Source organism: Peromyscus maniculatus, chromosome 19, assembly GCF_049852395.1.
Source record: "Peromyscus maniculatus bairdii isolate BWxNUB_F1_BW_parent chromosome 19, HU_Pman_BW_mat_3.1, whole genome shotgun sequence".
Classification (NCBI taxonomy): domain Eukaryota; kingdom Metazoa; phylum Chordata; class Mammalia; order Rodentia; family Cricetidae; genus Peromyscus; species Peromyscus maniculatus.
In genome coordinates, this window is record NC_134870.1 from 22347001 (window position 1) to 22373057 (window position 26057).

The following is a 26057-nucleotide window of genomic DNA, read 5'->3' on the forward strand; positions in this document are numbered from 1 at the left end:
TCGAGGGGGGAGCCTCAGGCTCTCTCTGGGTCCCCCTGGGAAAGGGCGTTTGTGTCTCTGGTGTCCTTTGGAAGGGTGCCTAGCTGCATCATCTTCCCACTGCAGCGTGAGCGCCCTGCACTAAGCTGAGCCCCAGGTCATCATGGGAGTGAGTGGGTGGCCACAGACAGCAGCTACTACAAGGCCAGTCGGGGAGGTATTTTCCCCTGTTAGAGCTGCTGCAAGTCCTAGACCTAGACCAAGTACTACCACAGACTCCGCTCCTTATCGAACCGCCCTGGCACCCTGGCAGGGCAACCCCCGCGGACTCGTCATTGTGTATGCAGCACATCTGACCTGAATTAGACTCTGGGGAGAGACTGCAGCTTGCTCGGGCTGGGCTGAGGTGGTTTCTCTCACTGGCCATTATGGGTTAGGAGTCTGAGAGGGAGATTCCTGCCTTCCCCCTGGAGCTGGAGCTCTCCGCTTCTCACACACAGTGCCCCCACAGGCCTGGATGATCAGGGAAAGCTCCCTAGAGGCAAGGCTGGGCTGGGGGCAGTCATGGAAGAAGAATTTTCAAGGCCTGTTTGAGACAGAAAGTTAATGCAATTGGGAGGTGAAGGCCTGAGGCTGAGAAATGATACATGGAGTCCAGGTTGGGGCGGGGGTGGGGGTGGTGGGGTGGGGTGGGTAACTGGCTTTGTCTCAGACTCGATCTGGCTCGGGGGTGCACGGTGTTTGTGGAGGTCAGAGGTCAACGTCAGGACTCCGGCCATCTTACTTTTTGAAATTAATTTTTAAGTCAATGGATTAACCTAGACTGTGTTTGTGCGTGAGTGCAGGTTTGTGTCAGGGGACACGTGTGGAGGCTTGGGGACAACTTTAGGGAGATGCTTCTCACCTCCCACTTTGTTGAGGATGGGTCTCTTGTTTCCGCTGCTGCTGTGTGTACTCCAGGGAGCTGGCTCATGAGCTTCCAGACCATTCTCTGTCCTTTCCTCCTCTCTCACTGTGGGTGTGCTGGGATTACAGGTACACACTACTCCACCAGGGTTTTTATATTTGTCCCAGGGTTTCAGGTCATCAGACTCACGTGGCGAGTGCCCTTAACCACGGGCCCTTCTTCCAGGCTCTCTCTCACCTTGGTGAAGTTCTCATAGGGTCTCTCATGGTTTGGAACTCTCCATGGAAGTCATGCTGGCCGACGAGTGAGCCCCAGGGACCTGCCAGGCTCCACCCCCCCAGACCTGGGATTGCAAGTGTGTGCCACCACATCTTGGCTCTTTTATGTGCGTTTTTGGGGATCAAACTCAGGACCTTTTGCTCCTGTGGCAAACACCTCACCCGCCGACCTGTGTCCCTGGCTTCCTGGGTCAGGCTCTTTAGCTTTCTTCCTCAAGTGTAGCCGGAACCATCCTGTCACCCCAGCTTGCTCTCAGCCAAACATTCACGATTTTGGTGTCTTCCTGACTCTGGGCATGGGGATCTCAGGGCAGCTGGGATAAGGAAGTGAGCTCTACCTTTCCAGGGGGAGTCACTTTGGCCAGAGTAGAAACCAGCTGTTTGCAAGAGGCCGGAGGGCCTGGGTCAGGTGGGGCCAGCACAAAGCCTCCTGTATTGGCTCTGTCATGTTTGGTTCTGCTTATTCCTTCCTTTTCAGGGCCTCTCGAGGGGTTGGGGGGTGGCAGGGTGTATGAAGATGGGGTGACACCAGTGGTTCTGATGAGCAGGAATGTCAGGACCCGCTCACTGGCCTAGAAGGACATGGGACTGTCCCTCACTCTTGGGTCCTGCCAGCTCTGGGCATGCCTGGGTGTAGGTGCGGGTTGCAGGGTGGCAGATGACGATACTGAATGCTGTGCTATGGAGGAGGATGGGGTGGTTGTTGGCTGGTGAGGAGATGGAGATTTCCATGGGGCCTGTGGTGGGAGGAGCTTCACTGGGGCTTCAGGGCCGGAAGGGGATAGATAGGGTGACAGGACAGCCTCAGCCGGTCCAGCCCCCTCCCAACAGCTGCAGCTTCTTTCTTTGGACCAGTTCACTGAGTTCACTTCAGCTGAGATGCCTGAGCCCTAGCAAGCCTGGGCCCCCCCCTACCGCTGAGTCCTGGGCACTGGCCTGATACCCAGAGGTCGTCGTCAGTGGACCCCATTTCCATGCTTCTGGCTGCTGTGTTTTCCCTAGTTCTTAGTCCAGGATGGCATGAGCTATCTTACTCCTTGTTGCACACGCCATGGGACTGTGGCTTAGTGGTCAGACATGCGTGATGAGGTCAATCGGGGCTCTGACTTAGACGGGACCACTGGCAGGTAGACAAGAGGAGAGTAGAAGCTGGATGGGGTATGAGGGAGGAAGAAAATTTAGTGACGTCGTAGGGATGGGTAAGAGGATTTAACGTTCAGAGAGGAGAGAGGATTTGTCCCGTGGCCCTAGGGTTTGCTTGCTCTCTGAGACCACTTTTCCTCTAAGTCTGTGTGGGCGGGGAGAGAACCTCTTCTCCCATCCCACCCTCTCCCCCTTCTCCTGACAGGGCTAATCTGCTCTGTGTCAGGGAGATCTTGGGGAGGGCCCCGATAGTCTGCAGTTAGCCTTCGCATTTTCTCTGTGCTGATGTGAGGTTTCTAGAAATTGAGCTGTAATGCTGTCTGTGGCTCCAGGTTGGGGCCGGAGGAGGAGGAGGAGGAGTCAGAGGGCACAGAGTATATTCCTTCCTCCTCCCCTTCCTCCTCCCCTATCTGCTTGGGGAAGCCCTGGGATTTCCTCTGTCTTGGACCTCATTCTGAGTCCAGGTTGTTTTTGCCCACGGTGCGTGCGTGCGTGCGTGCGTGCGTGCGTGCGTGCGTGCATGTGTGTGTGTGTATTGGGGTGGAGTGTCCTGATAATATCATTCTCAGCTTTATTCCCTGGAGTCAAGGCCTCTGAACTTGAAGCTGGACTGGCAGTCAGCAGGTCCAACCCAAGCATTCCCTGTATCTTCTCCTGCCACCCACCCAGTACTGGATTTGAACCCAGGTCCTTACACTGTCTCCTGCTCAGCCATTCCCCCCCTCCCCCAGCTTTGTTCACCTTGTGCTGTCCTCTTGAACACCGGGAGTGAGAGGATGGGTGAGGGGTAGTGTCTACCCCAGAGCAGATGTCAGAGCCTCTGTGTTTTCAGATGGAACCCCATGTGGGCCGCCTTTGTGACTGAGGCCTTGGTATATGTTTGGGAGGTGGACAGCGACCTCGGAGGCTGAGACTCTAGAGAAAGTGAATGGACCCTTCACTGTGTCAGGGATGTCTCCATGATTCTGGATCTCCCCATCGACTCCAGATGCATTCCAAGGTGACTAAGGCCTGGGTTTTCTTATGAATAAAGGTTCTCAGAGGTTCAGGGCTGGATAGGACTAAAGCTGGCCTGCTCCCTGAGCAGGCGGTAGCAGCTGGGTCAAGATATACCCACCACCTTCTCTTGAAGGAAAGACTGGAGACTCTGTGAGTCATTATGGCTGGCCAGAGGCTGAAGGGTAAATTTCAGCAGGACAGGCTGAATCTGTCCTCAACTGAAGGGCAGACCCTACTTCCTGTCCCTCTGACATTGAGAAAGTTGCTTGTGGAGTGTGACGATGTCCTCCGTGGTAGAGCTGAGCTGTCACCATTCGCCCAGGACACTGAAGGTCAGGCTGCAGCCTTTTACAGGGTGTGTGGTGTCCCTTAGGCCAGCGTGGGTGTGTGAGGCTGCTCCGTGGCCTCCAGTGCGGCTCTTGGCCTTGACGCTCAACCCAGGCCCAGCTCCGGATCCAGATGGAGGGGCCCGAGGCTCAGTGGGGAAGGAGGAAGTAAGTCAGCCTTTGCAGGGGGTCGGCCCCCAGGCCACGCAGCCTTGCCAACTGCTGGCAAGGGCCAGCCTGTGGAGTTTGTGGGGTTGCCATCCACTCCCAGCCTCACCTTTTTCTCCTGCTCCCCGCTTGGGCCCATTCTTTGGATGGTCACGGTTGTACCTAAGAAGCAGCCCTGTGGGCAGGGACAGCTAGGGAGTCAGTCTGACCGGAGGGCGTGTGAGGCTTGGCTTTGGATCCTGGGGCCCTCTGCCCTCTCTTCTGCTGGGGGGCTCCATGCTGCCCGCCCTGGACTCCCCCCTCAGCCCTTCCACTAGTAACAGATGGTGGACCCAGCTCTTGGCTGGGTCTCCCAGAGTTCTGAAGTCATAGAGGGAAGTATCTGCCCCAGTGGAGAGGGACTGGGTGACTTGCCCAAGGCTGTGGTATAGTGACCATCCTCTGGCTGTCTTCTCCTCCTCACTTTGTCTCTCTGAGCTGGGGGTCCCCTGAAGTGTTGAGTCCAGTGGTGCCCGGGGCCCCAGGCAGAAGTCACACAAGGCCATCATTCAGTTGGTGGTCCTCTCCACGTTGGACAGCAAGCCAGGCCATGTTCGACCTCTCCAAGCCTTTTCACTCTGTTCTGCTGTGCTCCTTAGGACCTGGAGTGCGGAGCCTGGGGTTGGCCTTGATAAAACCACACAAGCATCAGAACCTTTTCCTCCCAAACTTCCCTTGCCTTGCATCTAGAGCTAACAGGACAATGGCTTCTCCGGCCTCTTCACCCTCTCTCCAGTCTCCTCTTTGTCTACCATGCTGCACTTCCTTTGCCGGCACAGGAACAGTTAGGGGTCTGGCTCCGCAGCCCAGGTTGGCCTTGAACTCGTGGTCCTCCTGCCTGAGCCTCCTGAGTGCTGGGACTACAGACACGCACCTTCCCCCCCACGCCAGTGCCTATTCCCTCATAGGAAGCAATTACGGAAAGTTGTAAGTGAAACATGAGTTCCTGTAATTTATTCTTTTGTGCGTGCGTGCGTGCATGCGTGCGTGCGTGCGTGCGTGTGTGTTCATGCATGTGTAGGTCAAAAGTCAACCTCAGGTGTCATTTCTCAGGTACCCTGTTTTTTGGAGGCCGGATTTCTCACTGGCTTGGGGCTCTCTGATCCAACTAAGCTGGCCAGTTGCCTTCCCCATGCTGGGGTTACTAGCATGTACTGTGATGCCATATAGTTTTGGGGGAGAGGGTTGATAGGTCTTCATATCTGCAAGGCAAGCCCTTTACTGACTGAGCCATCCCCCGCCCCCCCAAGCCCCATGATTTACTCTCGATGTGGCTTGGAGAGGAGGTAGGAATCCAACATTAGTCCGCTTTTATGGAATTATGTGATTTTTTTTTTCGTTGCCTTTGTTTTGTAGCGCTGGGAGTGGAACCCAGGGCTTTGTGTCTGCTAAGGCAGCTGGTACGCTAGGCCCATGTGTGTGTGTTCTTCTCCAGCCCAGGCAGCAGGTGCTGAGGGGGTGGGAGGTGATGGCTTTAGAGGCAGATCCACCCCCATGCTGGGCTGAGAATAACACCACACTCGCCAGCCCTAGAGGGGTGGCTCGGATGATAGAGATCTGTACAGGTCGGTAGAGAACTCCAGCCCGGGGTGGGGCGGGTGCCTGTCAGGACGGCGCCCCACCCAACATGATAGGCCCTGGGGTCACCCTGTGGCATTCACATTCCACTGGCCATGCCAGGCTGCCGGGCTTTCGGCTGGGCACTAGGGCCAGGCTATGGAGGCTCAGTCAGGGCTCCTCATAGTGGCTGCTGCTGGTTCTGCAAGACTGTCCCAAAGGGATACGACTTTTCCCTTTTGCTGATTTTTGAGGACCCTGTACTGTGTCTTATCATTGAGTGTAGCATATGTATGGGGGCCAGAGTTGTTCTTTGTCTCTCTTCCTCCGTATTCTTCTGAGGCAGGGTGTCGGTCAGACCCAGGATTCCCCTATCTCACTAGCCAACTTGCTCTGGCCATCTCCTATGTCTGCCTTCTGAGGCTGGAAGTACAGAGAGGTGCCTTGCCCACCCAACAATGGACATGGGCTCTGGGGCCCTGAACTCCCAGCCCTCTTGCTTACATAACCAGCTCTTTAAGCACTGGCCCGTCTTCTCCATCCTGCTTTTCGAAATCGAGTCTCTCATTGGTCCAATAGGCCAGGCTGACTGGGGATCCTCTGTCTTTGCCCCTCAGTGCTAGGGTTACAGGTATTCCACGATGCCTGTCTCTTTATGTGTGTCCCGGGGCTTGAACTTAGGTCGTCACGTTTTCAAGGCAACCACTTTACCATCTGGGCTGTTTCTCCAACCCGCCTTACCGTTTTAACCAAGGGGCCCAGGGCAATGGGCTGAGTTCTTACAGGATCCTCAAGAACTGCAGCCAAGCAGGCTACCGAAGGGAGCTGGGTCTGTGAGTTGTGGGCTTAGGTGGAGTCTGTCTCTGAGGAAGACTCAGTTTGAGCTCAAGAGAGTCACAGAGGTATGTGTGGGCACATGTGGAGGGGCTGGGTAGGGTGGGGATGAGATGGGGTGGGCTGGATTGGGTACAAACAATCCTACCTAGGATTGGAACAGGGGACAGGAATGGAACCAGCCGCCGTGACTCCAAGGGTGGAGTCTGTGGCCCTGATCCTCATGCCTCAACTTCCTGGCATCTCTGGGTACCTCACTGCCCCATGTATCTCCATCTTGGGGAATGATGATCTTTCTCTAGTTGCTCAAGCCTGAATCTCCCCTTCCCGCCCGTTTTTCATGCTGTATTTAATTATTCTTAATCATTTTCTGTCCGTATTCTGGCCACTGCAGTCTGGCCTGCATGGATTTCCTGACCTACCCTTTTGAGAATGTCCCCATGTAGCATGGAAGTCATGACAGAGTGAATGTCAATCAAGATCCGGCTTGGTGGGTGGGACGATGGCCCAGTTGGCACAGTACTTGCCATATAGACATGAGGACCTGAGTTCCATCCTCCAGAACTTAGATTACTAGTAATCTCTGATTACTAGACCACCTGGCCAATAAGCCCCTGTTACTCACCCTTAACCTCTCGAAACACAGTAAGAACAGAAAGGGATCTTGGAGGGTTGAGAATGTGGCTCAGGTGGTAGAGTATCAGCCCCATGCACACAAAGCCCTGGCTTTGATCCCCAGCATCACGTGGCATAAGTCAGGGCTGGTGACACACACCTGTGATCTCAGCACTGCCTGGGGGAAACAGAGGTTCAAGGATGATGGCGTAAAGGGATGCAGAAGCTGGCCTGAGAGGACTCAGGTCTGTCCCTTAGGGTAGGTAGCCCGAGCCTGTGAGTCGGGGAGACCTCAGGTACAGAGGTGTGGGCTCTACCCTGTGGGTTTCCACTCTTTGGGTCCCAGCAGCCTTCCTTCACTTTGATGTGGGGTCCTTCTTTCCATGTCTCTTGAGGCCTGGCTCTCTGGCTTCTTCATGAGTCTTTCCATCTTCTTTCATGCCCAGAGGCAGCCAGAGAGCATAGGCAGGGGTCCCTGATGGGGCAGGGGGGGGGGATATATGTGCTTCTGTGTCATTTCATATCTGGATGTGAGTGCTTGGCACGGGCTTCTGCTGCCTTGGGGAGAGGGGCTGTCTGAGGGCTGGGGAATGCTCTAATCTGCTAGGGGTGGGATGGACTCTGTCTCTGACTTCGTCCCAAGACCAGCATCACAGGTACTTGTGTTACTCTGGAAGGTGGAAGGCAGACTGGCCTGCCGGTACTACACTGCAGGAAGCCCCAAGGGTTGTTCCTGGCCATGGTCTTCTCCATCCTGGATTTGCTTTCCTAGCCTGAGCCCCTGCATGGGAACTTAGTCTTCTCCTCTCTACTAGGACCACAGCTGGGCCAGGCGCACTGCCTTAGGCTCAGTAGCCTGCAACCCTCCCAAGATGCCAGCCCCAGGTCTAACCTCTCTCTTTGGTTGCTCTCCCTTCCTTCCTGGAGTCGGGGTAAGGCACAGCAACGGCTCAGTCTGGATCGGCTTCTCAGGCCTAAGGTGTCAGGAGCAGGCTCAGTTGGTTTTGTTAGGGCCACTCCGGAGGGACGGAGTGTGCATTAAATACCTGAGAAAGCAACCTTGGGAAGGAAGGTTTATATAGTCCGTCGCGGTAGGAAAGACATGGCCTCACTAACGTGAAGCAGCTGGTCACATTGCGTCTGTAGTCAGGCAGCAGAGAGAAATGAATGCTGATGCTCAGCTCCCCTTCTCCTTTTTAGTCACCCCAGGACCCCCGCTTATGGTCTGGTTCCTCCTGTATTCAGGGTGGGTCTTCCCACCTCCATTAACCCAGTCCAGAAAATCCTTCGTAGACACGCACCGTCAATATGAATCATCACCAAGTGCTTAGACCTCAGTGTCTGAACCCAGACTCCGAGGAGAGATTGGCAGAGCTCACCAGGGCTTGGTGAGATGAGACGCCACCCCTCGAGCTGTCACCAGCGCATGTGGCAAGAGCCGCATCCAGAGACCACCCGGTAGTGAAGTGTAGTCCTGGCCTATGCCACCCTATTTGGTGTGCCTCAGTTTCCTCTTTCACAACATGGCTGCCATAGCCTTCTTGTTCCAGAAAGGAAGAGAGGATGCTGTGGTTGGAGGCATCTCAAATGGCAGAATAGACCGGGAAAAGGGTCTGGCCAGTCCTGTGAGCATCCCTGAGCCAGGGCCCCCTGTTGGAGGAATATGATCAATACAGGAGCCAACCACACTCAGCACTAGCCAGAGCAGCCTGGGTGGCTTGGTCCTGGTCTGTCTCTCTTCCCACATTGACGGGGCTGAGCAGCACTGACTCATGGCTACTTCAAAACCACAGACCTGGCCCTGTTCTGCTTAGCAATGTGGGCAATAGTGTGTTTGCTTGCTTCCTTTTTATTACTTAAAAATTCATTATATATTAATTAATTAATTAATTGATGTATGTATGTATGTACCTGTGTGTGTGTGCGCGCGCACGCGCATGTGTGCGTGCGTGTGCGCCTGCCTGCCTGCCTGCGTGTGCCTGCTTTCTCCCACCATGGAGGCTGGGGATCAGACTCTGGCCCTCAGGTACTACTGCAAGAGGTTCTTTCCCATTGAGCCATCTGGTCTACCCTGGCCTGCTTTTCTTATTTCTGAAGGGAGGGTGTTTTAGTCCCTTCTTTCACTGCTATGATCAAATACCTGACAAGAAGGAACTTATGGAAGGAAGGGTTTATTTCGGCTTATAGTTTGAGGAGATACAGTCCGTGATGGCAGGAGCATGAGGCAGCTGGTCACATGGTATCCACAGTCAGGAAGCAAGGAGAGACCAGTGCTGGTGCTCGGCTCCTTTTCTCTGAAGTCCAGCACCCCAGCCTATGGGATGGGGCTGCCCACATTTAGGGTGGGTGTTCCCCCTCAGTTAACCCAGTTTAAAAACTCACAGACACATCCAAAGGTTCATTTCCTAGATTATTCTATACCCTGTCGAGTTGATAATCGTGACCGTCATGGAGGGTAATACTCAGGAGCTTGAGGCGTGAGGGGAAGACTAAATGCCAGGGAGCAGGGATTCCCAGTAGCAGCATTAAACCCGAAGGGAAGAAAGGCCTGATTCTAGGGTAGAGGCAGGACAGGACAGGACAGGGGAGCCTGGAGCATTTGGCAATGCTGGAACCGAAGTGCAGGAAGATAAATGGGGATACGTCAGGAGGCTCCCATGGCCACATTTGAGCAGCAAAAAGAATAATGATGGGAACAGGTCTGTGACGCAGTGAACACAAAGTGAAAGTGTGAGTTCCTGGCACTCACCTTCCCCCTGTCCTTGCAGAGGTAAGCAGGGAAGCTTCACAGAAGGCCAGGGCACATGGAGGGAGCTGGGCCACAGGAGCAAGGGCTTCTCAGGCTTCCCTGTGCATGGAACTCAGGGTGGGGGCTGCATAGGGGGGTACCTAAAACTAATTCAGCAGGACTGGATGGAACCTGGAGTTCCCTTTCTTCGCCAGGCCCTGGTCTGTGGACCTCCTGTGCTGACTCGTTTTATGTCAACTTGACATAAGCCAGAGTCATCTGGAAAGAAGGAACCTCAAATGAGGAAATGCTCCCACTAGACTGACGTGTTGGCAAGCCTATGGGGCAATTTTTTTGATTGATGATTGGTGTGGGAGGTCCCAGCTCATCGTGGGTGGTACCACCCCTGAGCAAGTGGTCCCAGATGCTGTAAGAAAGGAGTTGGAGCAAGCCATGAGGATCGAGTCAGGAAGCAGCTCTCCTCCATGGCTTCTGCTTCAGTTCCTGCTTTGAGTTCCTGCCCAGACTTTCTTCAGTGATGGACCATGATGTGGAACTGTCAGTGAAATAAATCTTTGCCTGCAGGGGTAAGGAGGGGCCCACAGGAGAATACCCTAGAGTATCAGGGAATCAGTCTAAAACTCAGGGGTACCTGGACAGATGGACAGACCTTTGGCCTGATTCTGGGGTCCCTTCCTCATTTTTGCCTCCCCCGGGGGAAACCTGTCTGGTTTCTCACAGGGCCTTTTGTCTGTCTTCCTGTCAGCCCCAGTTGTAAGTGTGTGAGGGCGTTAGAGTGTGCATCCTGTCCCTGCGGTCCCCAACCACAGCCTGTGCTGGGAAGAAGAAGAAGTTCAGTGGGGAGGGTGGGGGAGATGGCCGACTGACTGGGTGAGGCTTCACTCGGAGACACTTTCTGGCTGCAGCTACAGCTCAGACTTGCCCAGAGGAGATGATGAGGAAGGTGAGGCCTGATGACTTTTTGAGGGTCTCAGCAATGGAGTGGTGGGTTCCGGGAGGGAGGTGCGTGAGTGAATGCTCTCGTGTCTGTGTGTAGGCAGGCCTGCCTGTGTGTTAGGGTGCTGACAAAACCGGGTGAGTGGTGGGTGGAGTTCAGTGTCTGCTTCCCATAGCAAGCAAGCGGGACAGTAGATCTTCAGTTCCTGCCTGACTTGGGCTTTCCAGCTTTCCCGTGATCTTTTCTCCCGGGCTCCTGGATTTGATCCTGGGTTCTGGAACATGCTTATTCCCGCCTGTCCTGTGTGTGTGTGTGTGTGTGTGTGTGTGTGTGTGTGTGTGTGTGTGTGTGTGTGTGTGTCTGTCCGCGTGTCCCCACAAGGTTAGAAGGCTCAGTCTCACCCTGGCACTGATGGAGGGAAGGTCTTAGTCTACGAGGTGACTGTCCAGGGTCTAAGGTTCAGTGAGAGACTGAGTGTCCTGTCTTCTCTGCTCTCCATTCACCAGGCCTCCCATTGAGGGAGATAGGAAATGATCGGACTCCAGTTCAAACAAGCCTTGCCTGTGTGAGCTTAGCCTGCCCTCTGGGATGGTGGCCGGTCCTTGGCATGGGCCATGGGACTTTTGTAGGGGTCTTGCCTGTGTCTGTGGGAGGGGGTGGGTTGTTGTAGAGTTGGAAGGTTTGGCAGGATGTCTCATACGCTCAGGGATACAGCTGAACCCAGAGCGTCTGTTCTTACTTTAGGTCACAAGGAAGGCCACATCGGATGTTGGGGGGCTTAGGGAGGACTTCCTCCCTTCCCAGAGGCACAGGTGGCTCCAACAGGCATTGACCTATGCCCGACACCTCACCTCAGCCTTCCCAGAGGAAGTGGGCCATCTCATTTGGCCGCTGCCGAGAGGCTATACAGCTGGATGTTAGCGGAAGGTCTGGAGCCGTCCATTGAGGTGTGCAGGCAGCCGCTGACAGACACTCCAGCTCTGCTCACATCTGGCCAAGGGCTTGAGGATGTGGGGAAAGGAAGCTATGATAGGAGGTGACATTGAGTGGCACTGATAAGGCTTCCTGGACTGCTGGCTCTGGGCCTGCTTAGTGACCTCCTGTGCTGGCAAGCGCATACACGTGGGGGTGTGGCCAGCGGGAGCCTTATCCGTTGTCCCACGTGAAGGGCTCCTCTTTGTTCTCTGTGAGCTGAGACAGGCAGGGCGAATGCGAGGTGCTGTTAGTACCACGGAAGGTCTGAGGCTTCCTTTTGTTATAGGTGTGAATTAGAATCTAGATGACACCCACCGTGATTTCCGGGTGTGTCCTACAAGAGTGAGTTGACCCAGGAGCCCATAGATGGAGATAGAGATAGACAGATCATTAAAGAAGGGAAAGATGGGCCTGGGGCCGTGACGGTGGGAAAGTGCTTACCACGTGAGAGTGGTGACCTGAGCTCAGAGCTCTGGAAACCGTGTAAAGTCCGGATCTATGGTGACTAGAGCACGCTATGGCTAGAGCAGAGGTGGAAAGAGGAAGCTTCTTGGAAGCTTGTGTTTGGCATCCAAACATGGCGCAAGTCAGGTCCTTGGGACGTGCAGGGCAAGTGGTTTAGCCACTGAGCCGTTTCCCCAGCCTCTCAGACATCTGTCGGATGCTTCTGGAACCTTCCTCTCTGCCCTGTTCTCCTGCTTCTCCAGTTCGGTCTAGAACTCTGGATACCTGGGTGCCACTGAGGCCAATGCCACTCCTCCCTTCTCACCCTTCACGGCTCTGCTTATAATGTCTTGTGCTCCTCCTCTTCCTCCTTTCCTGGTCCAGGTTGTCCTGGATACTGAGGACCCCTGCTTCCCCAGTGCTCTGTCTGTGACCTCAGCACAGGAGACTCCAATGAAAGGGGTGAACGGGCTCTGTCGTGTGTGTGTGTGTGTGTGTGTGTGTGTGTGTGTGTGTGTGTGTGTGTGTGCATATGTGCATGTGTGTGTGTGCATGTGTGTGTGTGCATATATATGTGTGTGTGTGTGTGCACGCGCGCATGGGTGCGTGCGTGCGTGTGCATGTGTGTGTGCGTGTGCATGTGCGTGTGTGCGCATATGTGTGTGTGTGTGTGTGTGTGTGTGTGTATGTATGTATGTGTGTGTGTCTTGGTGAAAGCACTGTTAGACCTAAAGTGAGTACCTTTTGCTCCTGACCCCAGAATGGCAACAGGGTCCCCAACGTGGCTGAGCAACATTTATGTCAGGGTGCTGATGGGGCACTAGAGCTGGTCAGGAAGGCCTCCCTCGGGGGCCAGGGTGTGGTGGGGTGCCCGGTGTGGATGGTATGGATAGGAATCTGCCATGGTAGTTGGTCTTCCCTCCTGCTGTGAGTCCCTACAGAGTTTCTGCTCAAGGAGCAGCCATGCAGTCAGATTCTATAAAAAAAAAAAAAAACCACAAAACTTAAGAAGAATTTAATGCTCCATCCTTTGTGTTGGGCTGCATTCACGGCCATACCCCACTGCGAATGGCTTGCCGGCCCCGAGCTGGACACACCCGAGAGCCTCAAGGTCTCACTGGCTCAGATCTCTGCAGTGGGGTTCTTGGGTGAGGTGGGACTTGAAGGGGGCTGCTTCCCTGACCCTGGGCTACACCATACTTGCTGTCACAGCTCCTTGCCACTGTAGGGGTGAAAGTTCACAAAGCTGTTGGCCCCTTCTACCATGTTTACCCCCCTTCCCGTCCTGTGACCTCCAGTGACCCGGAGCCGTTAGATACCCCACCGCTTTACCATATGACTTACCTCTTGCCTCTTCTCTCTGGGAGCTGCCTGCCGCCCCTCCCCCACAGGTCTTTCCTTTCCCGACTGCCCCACCCCCTCGCTCCCACATCTGGGTCACCTGTGTGATTTTAGCCATGATGCCGGGACATAACCTAGGTGGGATAATTGATAAAATGTCTCAGTCATCTTGCTGTTACTGTAACAAAATGCAGGAGACAATCAGTTTTTAAGAGGGAAAGATTTACTGGGTACATAGTTGAGATGGCTTAGTTCATGGTTGATGTGCTGTTTTCGAGTCCGGCTTGACAAGAGGTGGCTGTGGAGGACTGGACACACTGAGACTCCTGGGGTGGGGGGCTCTGGAAAAGGAGCAGTAGGTCGGTGTAGGTCCGGGAGGGCCAGAGGGGTGGGGAAGGGCCCAGCTGAGGCCCTGAGTGTACTTTCCAGGCCGTGCAGCCAGTCTCAGGGTCATCAAAGGGAGCTGTGGATCGGAACATCCTGGTGTGAGGCAGATGCCTCTGGGCTCCGTGATCACCGGACTGTCTGTCCCCCTTTGCTTTTTTTCTCTCCCTTTTCCATCATGGGGAGCTCTGGGGCGAGAGAGAGCAAGGCCCAGGGAGGAAGTGGGGAGCCTTGTTGGGCAGGCCCTCCGCTCAGCCTTCCTCTTAGCTCTCTGACCCAGCTTCTCTCCTAACCTTGGGTCTATCTTTCCCACCCTTGCCCACCTAACACCGTACCTCTGTCCTAGGTCTCGTTTCCCCAACACTGATGAGGAGGGCCAGAGGCCACCAGAGGCAGGCCACTTTGTGAGTGTGTGTGTGTGTGTGTGTGTGTGTGTGTGTGTGTGTGTGTGTGTGTATGAATATGAAGGTAGGTGGAGGACTGTGAGAGACAGTATGGTTGGGCCCAGTGTTGACTGCTGGGCTATGGCAAAAGAAACAAGAGTGTCTGTGCCCATGTCACCTCTAATGGTCTACTCAAATAGGAAGCTGATTCTGAGTGACGCCAGCCAGCCCCAGCAGCCCTTACTACCCTCTCTGGCCTGTGGTGGTCTGTCCTGTGCCTCCTCTGGGCCTCCTTGCAGTGTCATGGTCCTTGGCAGGGGTAGCGGAGTCATCTGAGTCCCTGAGGACACCCCATTTGGCCCCTTTTCTGCTCAGCCTACTTTGAGTGGGTGGGGCTCCCAGCAGTGCAGTGGGATCAGTAGGGAGGGGCATCCGGTCTCTAACACTGTCTCAGAAGCTTTCTTCGTGGTGACATCATGACAGCCTGTCTGAGATTCCCCTTCTGGTTCTGGTAGGAGAAGACAGAACCAGAAGGTTCTTTCCTTTCGATAGAAGGTAAGGAGTCCCGAGGGCCTCATTCTTACTGTTTCCATCTACTTCTTGCTGCTACGATACAGGCAGGGTGATTTAGAAAGAAAATGGTCCAGGGTTGGGGCGGCGGCTCAGTTGGTGAGTAGATGCTGTATCACGCTGAGGACCTGAGTTCAGATCCTCAGCACCCACATAAAAGCTGGATGTACAGTGCGTGTCTGTAACCCCGGGGCTGGAGGAGCCGAGACAGGCAGATCCTTGGAACTCATTGGCCAGCCAGTTTAATCTAGTCAAATGGATGGGCTTCAGGTTCAGTCTCAAAAATCCCGGTGGAGAGTAACTGACACTTGATACCGACTCTTGACCCTTGTACGCACACACGCACGCACATGCACACATTTGTGCACATCCTTGTGAACAAGGACATAAAGGGCATATACCACACACAGAAAGAGAGGAAGAGAGGAGGGGGAGGGGAGCCAGAAAAATATTTTAGTCAGTTTCCCATTATTGAAACAAATACTTTAGACAATGGACCTAAAAGAGAGGAAAGATGTGTCTTTCCCTCAGCCGGGTAACAGCCTGCTTGCCAGTGCCCAGCCTCCCACCCCACCTCCATTCACCGGGGATTCTGCCTCTTGGTTAGCGCTTTCTCCGGGACCCTCTCAGCCTTCCCTTCCAGCCCATCTGCATTCCTTTGCATTAGCCACGGATATCCAGAAACACCCCTGGTGCCACCAGGCACCCACAGTGGCCACACTGAGCGCTGGGGCAGGCGATTTTCACTACCCTGCTGGTCTCCCATTATGCTCTGTCCAGACTTAAGCTGAGTCCTTCCCCAGCAGCCTGCTTGCAGGAGCTCCGCCTCCCTTCCACCTCCATTCACCGAGACTCCATCTCTTGGTACAGACCCAGAACCCCCTGGTCCTTTCACCCCTGTCTGTCCAGACTTACTGTCTGTCCTGCTGCAGCCTACTTGCAGGAGCGCCTCCTCCCGCCATGCCCCTCCTCCTGGAACTCTGTCCAGGGAGTGTGTGGACCCCATCTTCCTAGGTCTTTCACAGAACCCCTCTCAGCCTTTCCCCCTTGCCCATCTCCATTCCTTTCTGCCACCCACTGACTGCAGAAGCACTCTCTGCCAGGGCCCCCACAGCCACCACACTTGCCTAAGAGCCAGAGAGGGCAACAGAAACCAAAGAGCAGAAATCCACCCAACAAAGCCAAGACTAGATATCACCATCTATAAACACTCCGATCATCATGACTCTAGATGTCTAGACCCCAATGCAAACCTGAGCAGCCAAGACAAATGCCTTCACCAGAACCTATTAGCTCTGTGAGAGCTGGCCTTGAGAAATGCAATAATTTTAAAGCACAAGACAAGGACTTCAGAACAGCAGTTATGAATATGTTCAAGGGCCTTAAAGAGGATATGAATAAACCCCTTAACAAAGACCATGAGAACACAAAGAAATAGTTAAATGAAATAATGAAAACAGTTCAAGACATGAAAGTAGAAATAGAATCACTTGAAGAACATTGAAACGGAAATAAAACAGGAAACGAAAAATTTAGAATGTCAAACAAAAACCTCAGAGGCAGGCCTCACCAGCAGAATATAAGAGATGGAAGAGAGGACCACAGGCATTAAAGACCAGATAGAAGAAATGAGTACCTCAGTCAAAAAAATGTTGAATGTCAAAAAATCCAGGTACAAAACATCCAGGAAATCTGGGACACTATGAAAAGATAAAATCTAAGAGTAATAGGAATAGAGGAAGGAGAAGAAAACCCAGGTCAAGGCACAAAAAATATTTTCAACAAAACCACAGAAGAAAATTTCCCCAGCCTAGAGAAGGAGGTGCTCATCAAGGTACAAGAAGCATACAGAACACCAAATAGAAAAGTCCAGTAAAGAAATTCCCTACAGCACATAATAAGCAAAACCCTAAACATACAGAACACAGAAAGGATATTAAAAGCTGCAAGTGAAAAAGATGAACTAACATAAAAGGCAGGCCCGTTAATAACACCTGACTTCTCAATGGAGACTCTGAAAGCCAGAAGGGCCAGGCTGATGCTCTACAGTCTAAGAGACCACAGGTGCTGGCCCAGAGGACTGTATCCAGCAAAACTATTGATCATAATTGATGGACAAAGACATTCCACGAGAAAACACATTTAAACAGTTTCTATCTACCAATCCAGCCCTACTGAAGGCACTAGAAGGAAGACTTCAGTCTGAGGAGGTCAACCACATCCAAGAAGACATGAGGAATACATAATACCTGAAGAGTAAATGAAAAGAGGGAGAAAAAACCCACACCAGAACAATAAAATAATAAAATCAGTAAACACTGTTCATTGGGAACTCTCAATGTTAATCATCTAAATTCCCCAGTAAGATACAGACTATCAGACTGGATTGGAAGGCAAGATCCCTCTTTCTTCTGCATCCAAGAAACACACCTCACCATCACCTTAGGGTAAGAGGATGGGAAAAGTTATTCCAAGCAAATGAAGCTAAGAAGCAAACGGTGTCGTCATTTTAATATCTGACAAATCAGACTTCAAACTAAAACTCATCAGAGGAGATAGAGAAGGATGCTACGTACTCATCAAATGAAAAATCCGTCAAGAAGATACTACAATCCTAAACATTTATACATCAAATACAAGGACATACAAGTTCATAAAAAAAAAAAAAGAAAACCACAACTACAGCTAAAATCACATATTGAGCCTTACATGGTGTAGTGGGTGACTTCAGTACCCAGCTCTCACTAATAGGCAGGTCACCCAGACAAAAACCAAACACAGACGTACTGGAGCTAGCAGACGTAATAAAGCAAGTAGACCTAAGAGATATTTACAGAACATTTTACCTAATGAAAATTCCCTTCTTCTCTGCACCTCCTAGAACTTTCTCCAAAACTGACCACATACTTGGACACAAAGCAGGTCTCAACAGATACAAGAAAATTGAAATAATAATACCCTGCATCCTGTCTGACCACCATGGATTAAAGCTGGATATTGATAACAAAAGAGACAACAGAAAGCTTATAACTCATGGAAACTGAACAACTCTCTACTGAATGAAATATGAGTCAAGACAGAAATTAAGGAGGAAATAAAAACTTTTTAGAATTGAATGAAAATAAAAACACAACATGGCCAAACCTACGGGACACAGTGAAGGCTGCTCCCAGAGACAAGTCCATAGCACTACGTGCCTACATAAAAAAAAAAATCAGAGAGGTTCCATATTAACAACTTAATAGTACACTGGAAAGATCTAGAACAAAAAGAACTTGTACCCAAAAGGAGTAGATGGCAAGAAATAATCAAACTCGGGACCGGAATCAATGAAATAGAAACAAACAAAATCAATACAAAGGAGCAATGAAATGAAGAGTTTCATTATGTATCAAATAAAATTGATAAACCCTTAGCCAGATTAACTAAAAGTTGGAGAGAGAAGATCCAAATTAACAAAATTAGAGACAAAAAAAGAGACATAACAACAGACACCAAAGAAATCCAGAGAATCATAAGGACATACTTTAAAAACCTGTACCCTACCAAACTGGAAAACCTAAAAGAAATGGATAAATTTCTTGATGTATGCAACCCACCAAAGTTAAACCAAGATCAGATAAACAATTTAAACAGACTCATAAACATAGTGAAAGAGAAAGTGCAATTAAAAGTCTCAAAAAAAAAAAAAAAAAAAAAAGCCCAGGGCAAGAATGGATTCAGCATAGAATTCTATCAGTCCATCAAAGAAGAACTAGCATCATCAACCAGTCCTCAAATTATTCCACAAAATGGAAACAGAAGGAACATTGCCTTATTCTTTTTATGAGGCCACAGTTATACCTATACCTAAATCAAAGACCCAACAAAGAAAAAAAAATTACCAACAAATCTCTCTTATGACCATAGATGCAAAATTTCTCAATTGTGAACTTGCAAACCGAATCGAAGAACACATAAAAAAGATTATCCATCATGGTCAGAAACTGACGGTAAGGCCCTATTGCTGAAGACAACATTCACATATCTCATTGCACACAGAGAAATTGAAGTGGTACCTACCTAGAGCCTTCACCTCTCCTAACTAGTGTTCAGGTACTGGAAGGTACTGTGCACATTACCAATGGAGAAAGGTAATCATCAACCCAGGTATAAACCATGTAAACCTGCTGGTGCAGTAGTGGTACAAACATGGTATGAGTAACCAACCACTCTCTCTTTAGATTTTAGCTCCCCTCAATGAGACGGAACTCATGTCTGGCACTACTCAGACAGCCAAGAATCTGAAACTGGACAAACCATGGGCCTAAGGGAAAACCAAGTACTACTGTTCTACCAAAGGAACATAGCAATAAATTGACTCCTTATAGCACTCTGCCACACCCATATATCTATTGCTCCATTCAGCCGTCATCAGAGATGGGAACTAGTACAGAGACCCACAACTGGACAATGTGCAGAGAGTGAGAGATTCTGGAGCACTCAGTCCTAAATTAGATGTTTTCATCAACCTCTCCCTTCAGGGGTCAGGGATCTATAGGGAAAAGGAGGCAGAAAGATGGTAAGAGCCAGAAGTAATGGGTGGCTCCACAAAAACAGTGTCCTTCAGACACAACAGGACTGATTCACCCATGAACCCTTAGATACTGTGGCACATGCAAAGGGCCTGCACAGGTTGAGCCAGATGGTGTCCCAGTGCTGAGAAGGGGACGTGGACAAGGGCTCCCACTCCTAAGGAGCTGTGTCTGCAGTTGGTACCCATCTGCAAAAGAGACATTAGTTCTTCCCAATGGAGTCTCACTGGGAATAGTAACCACACTTCAGGGTAGACCCCATGCCCAGCAGTAGAACAGAAAGTAAACTCAGTGGTCTTTCTGTATACTTTTATTCCTTATGGTTTAGTTTGGACATTTGTGTGTGTGTGTGTGTGTGTGTGTGTGTGTGTGTGTGTGTGTGTGTGTGTGTGTGTCTTACTGATCTTTGCTTGTATATTTAGATACCTGATTTTGTGGGGCGTGTGTGTGTGTGTGTGTGTGTGTGTGTGTGTATGTGTGTGTGTGTTTGAGAGAGAAAAAGTGTGAAATAGGGTGGATAGGGAGGTGGGAGGTTCTGGGAGGAGCTGGGAGAGGGGAAAATCTGATCAGAATATAGCGTATGAAAAATATTGTTTTTCAATTTTAAAAGGTAAACAAAACAAAACAGAAGAAAAGATACAGGTCTGTTTGGTGCACATGTTAGAGGTTTAGTAGTTAAAATCCTCAGTGGGTTTGACTCATTGCTTTTGGGCCCAAGGTGAGCTAGTATGTCATATTTGGGGAGAGCATATGGATGAAAAAGTTTCTTATCTTAGAGCATCCAGGAAGCAAAAGAGAGAAAGAGCAGGGGATGGGGTCCCTGTCAGCCCCCAAGGGCATGTCCTCAGTGACTTAACTCTCTCCCACTAAGCTCCACCTAATGGTTCTACCATATCCCAGTGGTACCATAGGCTTGAGACCAAGTTAATGCATGGGCCTTTGGCAGACAGTTGTAGGAGAGATGCTTATCTAAGTTGATATATATAGGGTGTGTGTGTGTGTGTGTGTGTGTGTGTGTGTGCATTACTATGGAATACTGCACAATTTTATACAAGGAATGAGCACCCATGGAATTTGGTATTGGGACAGAGTCCTGGAACCAATCATGTGTGGATATTGAGGAACCCCACATAGCTAAAACACTCATGATAACTGACCTAATCCATTGATAATGACATCCATTATCCATCCACGAAGAAAAAGCATTCTTGGCCTGGTTGCCTTCCATGGGGACTTACCTGCCCACACTGCCTTGTTAGGATAACTTTCCAACACAGATGTGTGTGTGGGGGGACGACACGACACTCTGACCCTTGCACAATGACCGTCCTCATGGTCCTTGTGTCCCACCCTCTAGCGGCTGAGCACCCTTGTTCCAGCCACTGCGCTTCTCAAGCTGATGATCTTCCCTTCTCTTTGTGCCGGCAGGTCCTGCAGAAACTGGGGAAGGCGGATGAGACTAAGGATGAGCAGTTTGAACAGTGCGTCCAGAATTTCAATAAGCAGCTGGTGAGTGTTTCTGGAGGTGAACAGCGGTTGCCAGGTAGGAGATGGTGAGGACCGTATTTGTGGAGTAGGAAAAGCCAGAACGGGGAATGATGTGGGTTGGTGAGGTTGTGAAGGACTTCCTAGAGGGGGATGCCCTGGTCCTGGCTGAGACCCTCAGAGAGAAGAGGCCAGGTTCTTGGGAAAACCTATAGTGAGGAACAGGGAAGGGGAAGCCTGGAAGAGCTGAGGACTGTGGTCAGACTCTGGAAAAGCTCACATGTCAAGGCCAGTGGGAGCTAGAGGAACTTCTTGCTAGGAGAGGAGCATCTGTTGCATTTAATGTGGGGATCCAAGCAGGCTGGATTTGCTTAGGCATCATCTGGACATCATGGGTGCTCAGCTGTATGGCAGGCTAGCTGGTCCTTTGTAGATGGCTTGTGGGTATCTCCAGACAGTCAAGGAGAGCAGCTGTACCAGTGTCCCCCTTTTATAGATCAAGCAGTGAGGCTCAGAGATGTAGGGTCAGTCACCCAAGGCCACCCAGCTTTGGAGGTATTCAGTTGCTATTTGTTTGGTTCCAAAGCTTGGTAGCACTCCCAGGGCATCTTTACAAGGACACATTCCAGGCTTAATTATGTAGGCAGCCTGGAGGCAATAATTAGATCCGGAGGAGGACTTCCCTACAGAAAGGAAAACCTTGAACATCCCAAATGGAGATGGCCTACACCATCCCCTGACTGGGGTTGGGGGAGAGGGCAAGGAGGAGGGAGGGCTGAGCTGGGCCATGGCCTGTGACTTCTTCAGGACAGTCCCATGAGAATCTGAAGCCACAGAATGGGTCAGGACAAGGGGTAGGGGGAGGCTAGGGCTCTGCTGGAAATGGGGTGGGGTAGCCCCAGGCTGGGAGACTCCAGCTTCACGGTACACGGTCAATAACTGAGGTCTTGGGTAACATTGAAGGTGCCCATCAAAGCCTCTGCAGCTGGCCTGGAACCTAGCGGAAGGGTCTCATTGCCCTGGGCCTGGGATATGGGAGTGAGTGGCAGCATGGTGGGAGAGAGCTGGAGTATGGTGGAGAGGGTTGAAGCATGCTGGGAGGGGGCTGGAGAGCAGTAGGGAGAGCACTGGAGAGCGCGTGAGGAGAGAGGGCTCAAGGATAAGTTAACCTGGTCTGCCAGAGGTTCCCCTCAACTCACGAGGTTCCCCAGGCAAGAGTGGGAGTCACCATAGCCATCACCCTGGGGGGCGGGCAGTAACAGGAGGTATTCAAGGCCTGAGTAGGTTCCCTGGCAAGGGGCATCTGTTTCTCCATCTGCAAAACCTGAGCTTGAACAAGAAATCAGAAGCCCTGGCCTCTGATTCCACCTATCGTACAGGCGGGGCATGTCCCCTACTTGGCTGTTTCCCCTAGGCTGTGGGCAGCTTTGAAGCCCTGTAGGAGACCGCCATTATCTGCACACGTATGGTCGGCCCACAGAGCCTTGAAATGAGGCCCGTATTCTTTATTTCATGTTTTTTTTTTCCCCCCTTGGGACAGAGTCTCCTGTATCCTAGAATGCCCTTGAACTCATTCTGTAGCCAAGTCTGACCCTGGCCCTTCTGCCTTCATCCCCTGAGAGCTGGGATTACAGGCTTGCTCTACCACACAGTCTGTGTGTGCTTGGGATTGAACCCAGGGATTTGTGTATGCCAGGCCAGCGCTCTACCCACTGAGCTAAACCCTCAGCTCCTGCTGTTTTCTTTATTGTCAGGTGAAGCACTGCGCTTCCCAGCAGTTAAGGCCACATGGCTAGTTTAGGGGGTTGGGGGGATTAAAATTAGGACTCTTGGCCCTTTAAATTCCTCCCAAGTTCACTCTGCCCTGAGGACCACTGGATGCTGTGAGCTTGGTAGAAGTCTCTTTAAAGCAGGCTGGGCTGGTGGGGAGGGGTGGGGCAAGGAAGCTCAGAGGCAGGAGCTGGGGTCCCTGTGGCCTGGAGGAGCTGGGGTCTCTGTGGCCTGGAGGAGCTGGGGTCCCTGTGGCCTGGAGGAGCTGGGGTCTCTGTGGCCTGGCCCAACAGAGCGGCACTCCCTATTCTTCCCACAGTGTTTACAGGCATGGGTCTAGGATTTCTAAGTTCTTGTGTTCCAGAACAAGGCATTGAACCATCAGCACATGGACAGTGATAGAAACAGAGAACTCTTCTGCGTGAGGACATGGATGAGAGAGTTAGGAAGAGTTAGAAGTTCGATGACACTTACTTGTGCTGGGCAGATGGAGACTGCTATATGGTGTGCTTTTTTTTAAACGCATGCTCTGTTTCAGGTCAGCCTTGGCTAGAAGGGCTTTCTTTCTGCCGGTTGGCTTCTGTCAGATGCTAATCTTCAATGCCTTACTCTACAGTCACATCAGCGTCACCCTTGCTAGGTCTCTGCTCCTGGGCAAGCCCTCCCTCAGCACTCCTTGGTAGAGGCGGGGGGGGGGGGGGGAATCGAGGGGCTAGACCCAGAGACCAGGGATAAATAAAGATAACCATGGAGTTCTCCTGGCCTGGGGCACACGCTACCCTGGGCTGGTGTGGTATGGGACTGTGTAGGGTCAGGGGTGGTTTTGAGAGTACCGTTTTACGGTCCCCTTGCATCTCAGCGGCCCTCACTTGGCGGTTATACAGGTCTGGAACAATCTGGGGTGTGTGAGGGATGACTTGGCAAAGGGTTGGGAGTGAGGTGTGGATTGGAAAGGGTATGGGGGCCGTTCTCTATTCTTGAGAGAGAGAAAATCCAGGAGCTGTAGTGAGCCTGGTCCTCTGGCAGCCTACAGAACTGGGATCAGAGCTGGGGTGTGGGAAGCCAGAGCTACAGCGTCTTCTGTGCCTCCGGCTGGAGTCTTCAGCATAGTGAGCTCAGCTCTAGGTTACTGTAAGGCTGACAGTGTGTTCAGTCTTCAGGGCAGTAGGTCTCCTTCAGTGTTCACTTCTTGTGACCTGTGGAAGAGGCAGAGGTTGCCTGCTGTTACTTCCCCTCATGGTGACCCAGGTGGATGACTCTCTTTGGACCCAGTTGGTGCCTACTCACCCTTGACCTCTGCCCTGTCCTGAGTGACTGTAATAAGCAGACTGGTAGGCTATGAGGTACTCAGCCACTAGTATTGAGGTTTACCCTTTGAATATGTTCACTTTATCCACAAAAAACGTTCCTTACAATACCATGCTATACAGAGATTATGGTAGTCTCAAGTAAACAGACACTTCACCAAGTGGTGAACTATTGGGCAGAAAATTCCACTGGGGAATCCTCTCGAGTGAGGGCGCTTTGGGAGCAGGCTTGACCCATGCTTCTGGGTCCTTCAGCTGTGGCAGGCTTGGAGGACGGTGCTATTGGAAGTTCCAGACGGTCTTTGAGAGCAATGGTCAGTGCCGACCAGTGCAGCAGAGGTACAAGAAACTCAGTGGTCGCTGGAGCCAGACTCACATGGAGGGCCGGCTCAGAGTCCCTTTGCCAATGAGGACCCCTGCAGAGGCTTGAGATGCATAGCGGTGCAATCCTGGGGCCGCCTCCAGAGTTCCAGTTTTTCGTATTGTTCCAGTGGGCGTTAGCTCTGGGTTATGGGAGCTCACAGCTTAGGGCTGCTTATGAACATTATAGGAGCTGCCTTCGGCTTGGCTCATATCGGAGCTGCCTCGTGGTTGGCTCCATAACAAATCTTGCGAGCATTACTTTATTCCAAGTTACACAAATTGGTTTCACTTATGTCCTAACATGGGTCCTAGGGAGACTGCCTGTTCCTTTCATCCCACGGGACTGCATACCCCATCCAGGCCCACCAGAAGCCAGCGTGGGCTTCCAGGCTGGCTGAGCTCTTACTTGTAGGGCTGTTCTAGGCTGCCAGGCCCTAGGGCTCACTGAGATGCGAAAGCCCTACTCTTGGCTCCGTTTAGAGTAACATTCTATCTCTGGTGCAGAATGCCCAGCAGCAAGAGTTGGGGCTGAAGCCAAATGCCCCCCTAAAACCACTAGGACATGGGAGCCTCTGTCTGAAGGCTTAGGGTGGGACCGAACAGAGGAAGGCCCAACACGGGTGTATGGAGGCTGACTGGGCTTGGCCTCCTCTGGCTCTGTGTCAGGCCCTGACTAACACTTAAGGGCCCAGCTGAGCAATGTCCCAGAATATTCTTCCCTAGCTGAACTCTAATAACATTGTGACCGGAACCCAGGAGGTTCTGGAGAATCGTTGCCCAGCAATCCCGGTTAGGGGATGACTCTTCTGGGTAACCCCTTGCTCAACTGAGTGCTGCTAATCTGCTCACAGCTCGGTGTCTGGGAGGCACGAGGGGCCTTGGTACAGTCTGCAGCTTGGGTAAACTGAGTAATCCAAGGGGACCTCGTGCTTGGGTACAGTGTAGGGGGCATGTGTTGCAAGAGATAGGAAGGGGATAAAGATGTAGCTTGGCAGGAAGAGAAGCTGGGTCTGGAAGGTTCTGTGGCACCAGGTAACGGTGTAGCATCACCTTCCAAGCACGCTTTAATCCTCATCGTTGACAGCGGAGCCTGGAAGGTGTTAACGTGAAGAAGCTTTGGAGAGCTGGGGTTCTTCCTGTCCAGTGCTACAAGCTCTGCCTCCCATCTCAGAGCACTTCTAGGTCGGGCGTCTGTTTCCTCATTTCGTTTGTGCTCAGTGGGCCTTGAACTTGGGTGTTCAAACTTACATCTGACCAGGGTTACACACCAGCCAGGTGGCCGGCCTCCCTTCTCTGCGTGTTGCTGGTCCGTGGACTGAACTAACTGCGGAGTGAAGATATTTCTAGAAAAATCAACAACAGCAACAAACAAGATTCTACAAACAAGAGCAGCCCAGTGTGCTGCTTATAGCTCATCCGCGTTATGAGTAACGTGGAGACGGTGCGCGGTCCACAGGAGGATGCATGTGGGTTCTGTGCAGATTCTGTATCATCTCACAGAAAGGGCGTGTGGTGCGTCTGTGGGTGTGGGTGTCTTGACCGGGTCCCCGGATGGATCCTCAATGTTTCTCAGAGTGCAGCTGTGAGTGTGAGCTGTCCCCTAGGGGACTGACAGAGTGCGAGAGAGGGATTTTGTTCCTTTCCCTCTCTGTTTTGTTTTGTGGCATTTTACGTGGTTTTTCCTCAGCTGCCGCTGGCTGCTGGTGTCCTCGGCTGTGCGACATGAGATGTGACATAGAGTACAGATGACAAAACAATCCAAGGATTCCACCCAAGCCTCGCGTAGTGAACCAGTGAGCTTATTGTAGGGAGCAGGGGTGACTCAGAGGCAGCTGTGCACTGCAAAGCCCACCCAGTGTGTGTGTGTGTGTGTGGGGGGGGTGCGGATGACTCACTCACCGCCGAAGCTGCATCTGGAGAGTTTCCCGAC

The 26057-nt window shown here is 51.8% G+C and overlaps 1 protein-coding gene across 17 annotated transcripts in view; it reads left to right on the plus strand.

Annotated features, from left to right (window-relative positions):
- Bin1 (bridging integrator 1) overlaps positions 1 to 26057 on the plus strand; it is a 60631-nt gene that overhangs the window by 8757 nt on the left and 25817 nt on the right. For all 17 annotated transcript variants that reach the window (XM_006977936.4, XM_015996644.3, XM_042264238.2 and 14 more), the window contains exon 2: positions 20631 to 20711. In XM_006977936.4, coding sequence (XP_006977998.1) covers positions 20631 to 20711 — 81 coding nt within the window. The remainder of the gene's footprint in view (positions 1 to 20630; positions 20712 to 26057) is intronic.